Here is a 6000-nt window from a genome sequence, read left to right as displayed (position 1 = left end):
GAATAGGGTACTCGTTTCTCTGAAGATTAGCCTTGGTTCCAAGCTCACCTTGTGTATTGGCTTGCGTTTTGATGTTTACATGAAAATGCCAACCAAGCGGGGTGAGGATGTCATTTAATGTACATACACAGTACTATTTACAGAAATCAGTTCCATTAGATAGTACCCCAAAAGCCTTGAATGAGGCCAGGTCATATTGATACCTTGGAGGTATTTTTTTATTGCTTTCTAGCCGTCCTGTCTTCATAATGTAGTAGCGGATTACAAACTACAATACTTGCCTGGCTTTCATCTTTCCACTTTCCCTCTCCAATTCACAAATATACTCTACCTTTTGATTTATTGAGAGGGAAGAATGATATCACATATGAGCAGAATCGTTACACAAATACATTGTGCCTTGAGCCAAGTCTAAGTCTTCTAGACAGCTAAAGTAAAGAGCTTGATTTGGGGGGGGGGGGGGTTCTGACCCTGAACTACATGCATTTTCCTGCGAATGTTACCAACTAAGGCCAGTTTTCAGTGGTATCAGAGGAGGCTCCCACTAATATTTAGGAGGGGGTCTCATTTGAAATGTATAGGGTGTGTCTGTAAAAGACCCCTTGGGTTAAGTTTGAAATTCTTGGGGTCCAGAGTTTGAATTTAGGTCCTTTTGGGGGCCCAGTGGTCCTGGGTGCCAGTTAGTGTTGAGCCATTTGTGACGGGGTATCCAGGGATATGTAAATACATGTAGGAATAATGTAAATTTAGGAAATTATTAGTTGACTCTAGACATAGAGCTTTTATTTAAGCGAATGAGTCATACTCAGTGTGGCAGTTGAAATGCAGCTAGATTTAGGTTATGCACAGTGTACATACATGTAGGGCCTAAGGGACCCCATCCCAGTTTATTACAGTTACAAAGTAAAAACTGATATCATTTGCCCCATTCAGGAAGTAGAATGATGAGCTGACTAATTCCCCATCTTCATACCAGCATTAAAGGTCAATCACTTGAGGTCGATAGATTTGGACGCAGATGTACTTGTAAGAGGAAGTACAAATCAAAAGTTAGCCAAGTTTCTCCTAAATCGGTCGCATTTGTAATACCACATTGTAGTTTGCCAATTAATTGATATTTTCCTGTGTCTCGGAGTGCTCGAGCTTCTTCCCCCGCCAGACAAATGTTGACTCATCTTAATTTATATTATATGTCTGTCTAACATACTCTGTTTAAATGTGATCAAGCAGCATTAGGCCACTTCACATGCTCTTTTCCTTAAGTGCTTTAAAGTGCTTGCTTAGTGATTTGATTTAAGTGATATTTGCCTCTTCCATGCCATTCACAATTTTGTAATTAAAAGCTATATAATATACTGTACAAGAGAGAGAGTTGGAATTTGTATATTTGTCAAAGCACAATTAACATGATATTTCAGTAAACTATTAATCATTGATTTGTTTCCCTTTTCATACTGAAGTGTGGTTCCATTTTACTTTTCTTCATGATTCACTTGTAATCATTATAAAATTAAGAATTCATTGTACACTGTACATGTAGATCTGCTTTCCTCTTCCAAACTATTAGACTTCCATCATCCTTCGTACATAATTGTTTATAGTTAAATATCTTCAAATAATTTGGTATGAAAAGGGAATGAAGCTCCGCTGTGAAAGTGCAAGAACGTCCATGAAAGACGGTGAAGTCCAAGGAGAAAATACTTTACAAATTCGGGGGCTACTTTTCAAGCCTGCTTTCATGAAAATATTAATAACAATCTTGATTTTGTTTTGCATTGAACTCTATGCAATTTTGTGGGCTCTTTTATGACTTTCGGGGGCTCTTTTGGGCATTTAGGGGGGTTAATTTGCCCCAAGCCCCCGTGTATTTTTTCCATGGAAAGACCCGATCTGTTGTGTTCATTGAACTCCTGTCATGATATCCCCCCTCAAAGATTCCTGTCTGCATAACATTTAGAGTTTTGCCAAATCATTCCAGGATAATGCCCTAGCATGATCCAGAAATCCCTGTGTGGACCAACTAAAAACCACCATGCATATCATATTCAAGAGGGGATTTACATTTAACCAATGTAAGCAAAGTTTTCAGGTTTTTTTTTGTGTGTTGTCACTTTTCATGGTAAAGTTTTGAAAGACCCCCCCCCCCCCCCACCCTCTTATGCAATCATCAGATATTAAACAGATGTACAGGTGTACCACATGTATTGACAATTTGTACATGTATACTTTTATGTTTGCCAGTCGAATAGGACTTCAAATTATAAGTGATTAATTGAAACACCATCATTAAACAAAATAAAATATAACATATGCTGTCAACATAGTGCCATGTTGTCGTTATGTGCACTGTTTACAACACTTGCTATTATTTTTAATAAATTGAATCAGTAAAAATACATCATGTCACCAGTGATGTAAATTAATTTGAAGTGTGTACAATTGCTAGTAATAAGTGAATGCAATACAGTAATTTTATGGATCGGTTTTGAAGTTAGGCAAACAGTTGTACAAGATGAGTCAGAGAGGAATTTTGATTGTAATGATAGTGGATATCTACTGTAGTTTACCTTGCTGCCTATCTACATGTACGTTACTGATAAATAGATTTCCTTGGTCATTGATTAATGATTGATCTAAAAGAGTCATATTTACAGTCTCTCATTGCCCAAATTTCATGTAAAAGCTGGATAAATATATACATATAGTTTACCTACACATCACTGTTATGATACTCATGTTACAGGGGAAGAACTATTATTAAGTTTCATTCAGTTTGATTTGAATTATCAGAACTTTACTTGCCCGTTTAACTTGTACATCTATGTGATTCATACAATGTACTAAATATTCTTTTCTATAATTTTGTTTATGAAATTTTCCAAGCAGTCATGTGGAAGAGCAAACTTGTGCTGGCTGTGGGCCAACTGAATTATAATGAAATAAGCTGCAACCAAATCCTGTTTCAAAACAAATAAATGATGTCTCATTGTTTATCCAGTGAGTTATCCATGTTGTACATGTACCATGTAATTTTTGTTTCTCATCCCTTTGTAACTCTTAACAGAGGTCATCAATAATATCCCAAATATTAACACATTATTGCCCAAATTTGTCACTAAAAAGCGTTATTTCAATATAGCAACATTTGGTGACGATCCGAAACATTCCTGTTCTATAGGCCTGTCTTCATCTGCTCGAGTTGGCCCAAAGTTACAAATCTCATCTTGATCAGCTTGAAACTCGAGCTCGAGAAATTAGCACAAGAAATTTGCTCAATGTTTGCTATAGTGCGTATCTTTGGGCTGGTGAAGACGGACCGGACAAGGGCTATTTGGCCAACTCGAGCTAATGAAAACAGGCCTTTAGATTCTTCCTCTGTCACAAATTTTATTCCCCCGTTTATATCCCAAGACGGCCTTCAACTATATATGAAAATGTCCAGTAGAATAACAACAAAATAAAACTTTTAAAAGAATTCTTGAAGGAATTGATGCTACAGACATCGATGTTTGATTAGTATGGATTGATACACATTCATGTTGAATAAGAAAAGAAATGGCTAAGAAGTTATTTTAAGCCTGTCTCCTTTTAATCGCAATCCGGCAGATATCTTTAAATGGCAGCACCCCATAAGCCGGTAATGACAAGACAGCCTATTACATCATCAAATCTATGAAAAGTGAAGCATCTGCGATATCAGGGTCCCCCAGATCTCAGCCCACGATGGGAGGCGCACCCTCAGCTATGCTGCCACAGTTTGATTCCTCACCCTTTATAGCTAAAAAAAGAGAATAATTAATCCTGACTATGACTGTATGTTTCCTAATCCAATCAGAGAAACTCGAGAGGCAAAGGCTGGATTTTGTTCCTTTTCTCTCCCTCTTGTATTTTTTCTTAGCCAAGTAAACAGCAGGGTACTGTTGACTTCTTTCCATTTTTTCAAATGCTTTTTTGTTTTCCAAAATGAGAAGAAGGCCGAAAGGATTCACAGCTGCAGACATTCATGTTCGTTGATTGTCTTTTCGCTGGAGCCGATGGGAATTAAGAGTGGGAGATTTGGTTCATCTTGTTTTAAACTTGCTGTTCATGACAAGGATAGAAGGCTTCAGTTGCATTTGTGGGCTTCAGAGCCATTATTTGCGAAGACTGAGGAATACGTGACAGCTAGAGATATACTGTCACAGCAGGTTTGAAGCTCTCTTTCGTACAGGATAGTCGATTCTGTGCAGCAACTTCAAGGGATATTCCAGTTTGTACTCTCAATCTAAATCATATTTCAAGGAAAGAGTGCTCTTTGTAACACCAGGGTTTTTAATGTGAGTTAGGATCCACCTGACTGGCATCTTCACCTGCAGATGTAGACGTGACGATAAGATGTTACATTTCTAGGTTTCAGACAGAGCCGATTAGTTGTAGCCTGAACCTTACTGGCAGTCCTATATTCATTCTTGTGAGTGAAAATTCCATTAACATTGTGTGCTATCACAAAGAGGTGTGGACCGATATCAAGTGGTGTAGGCCTTCATGCTGAGGACATTGTTTTAGACCAGTTATTGATCAACTGAGTTCCTACATTTAGGAGCAAACCAGATCCATCTGAATGCCTGAGCTTGAGTTTAGACCAAAACCGTGGAATCAACCAAATTGTCATTGGCAGCCTGTAATGATGTCCGCTTTTCAGAAGCCCCCACAGAAGGGTCGTACTAGTATTCACCGGGAGAAGATCAAGTCCACTTCAAATCCCATGGAACCTACGGTTAGCTACAGACAGGCTATCAATCTCCTTCTAGGGGTGAGTAACTGAGCCCTTGTAGACCTACTCATAGAAAGTGCATGAAAGAAATCAAGTTCTATCAAGAACAGTTCTTTGTAGTAAAGTACTGAGATCGATCTGTGCAGGCGTCGCTTAGGAAGTGGTCTTTGGACCGGACAGTCTTGATTTTGAAACCTGATCAGCATGGTAAACTACAGCTTTGTTCATTTGCCTTGTCTCTCATTCAGCACGCAAAGCCATACATTCTAGGTGCTCTTGATGCTCTCTTAGACATATTGTAAATAAATGTACACTGTGTTATGAAAGACAGGGGCTGATGCTGCCATTCAAACGACATTGTGCAGTATCCATGCTGCAGGCAGACAGGCATTGCTCTGATAATTTCATTAAATGATAGAGCCCTCTGTTCCTTGCTCTTTGGGTACATGTATGTCTGGCTCATTCATTTCTGGTCTTAGTGGACACTCTTCAACCTTTGTACCCTACTTTAAGTAATCTTTCACTTGCCATTCTTGACCCAGGTGTAGGAAATGATTCCTGGAAGAAAGAAATTCCTTGAACGTGTCAGTGGCTTTAATATACAGCTTTGGTTGTCATCACTTTCTACTGCGTCAAGAAAGCTAATATGTTAAAGCGCTGTGAAATTGCAATCATTGTATGCCTCTAAAAAACACACCCATGCTTCAAGTTTCCTAGGAGGCATGGAGGAACACAATCTATTGGCTCTCCAACCTTGGATTTTTTTTCTTCAATGTTAAAGGTAAAGACCAGTATTGGAAACGCCCCAATTTCAAAAATGAAATGGAAGCTTTTATTACCAATCATGTGAAAGAATATGTTTTGACTAATACATGATGATACAAATTTTGTCGGGAAACCGCCTACTAATTGATATATTTGGTAAATTAGTTTATCTACATGGTCTGTGAGAGATAAACGTCTTTCTGTGTACAGTGCTTGTAAATTTATGAAGACTTGGCCATATTTCTTATCATTTTGATGATTCCAGAACCTTGCAATACACACAAATACTTATATACTAGATGATCCCCCTTTTGTGATAGATTCCACACCGTTTCTTTCACAATGCAATCACATGACCAGAACTCAACTTTATCTTTATCCTGCATGATCTATACATGTTTGTATTTAACTAATGCTAAAAGGACGATGGCAGTAGTGAAGTAGGCCTACATGTACATGGACAGAACTTGGCTTGGACTGCC

General features: G+C 38.3%; 1 protein-coding gene across 21 annotated transcripts in view; it reads left to right on the top strand.

The window, feature by feature from the left end:
- Positions 1-4465: 4465 nt before the first annotated feature.
- The window catches only part of LOC756684 (formin-binding protein 1), a 57609-nt gene continuing 56074 nt past the window's right edge, over positions 4466-6000 (top strand). For 3 of the 21 annotated variants that reach the window (XM_030997139.1, XM_030997140.1, XM_030997133.1), the window contains exon 1: positions 4545-4792. In XM_030997139.1, coding sequence (XP_030852999.1) covers positions 4601-4792 — 192 coding nt within the window. In that variant the 5' untranslated portion in view covers positions 4545-4600. Of the gene's footprint in view, positions 4793-6000 lie in introns of all 21 variants that reach the window. The other 18 variants (XM_030997132.1, XM_030997128.1, XM_030997130.1 and 15 more) reach the window with 15 other exon arrangements.

This window comes from Strongylocentrotus purpuratus, unplaced genomic scaffold, assembly GCF_000002235.5.
Source record: "Strongylocentrotus purpuratus isolate Spur 01 unplaced genomic scaffold, Spur_5.0 spur5_scaffold_4, whole genome shotgun sequence".
Classification (NCBI taxonomy): domain Eukaryota; kingdom Metazoa; phylum Echinodermata; class Echinoidea; order Camarodonta; family Strongylocentrotidae; genus Strongylocentrotus; species Strongylocentrotus purpuratus.
The sequence above is the reverse complement of the archived record's forward strand: the minus strand, read 5'-3'. Positions and strand labels throughout refer to the sequence as shown.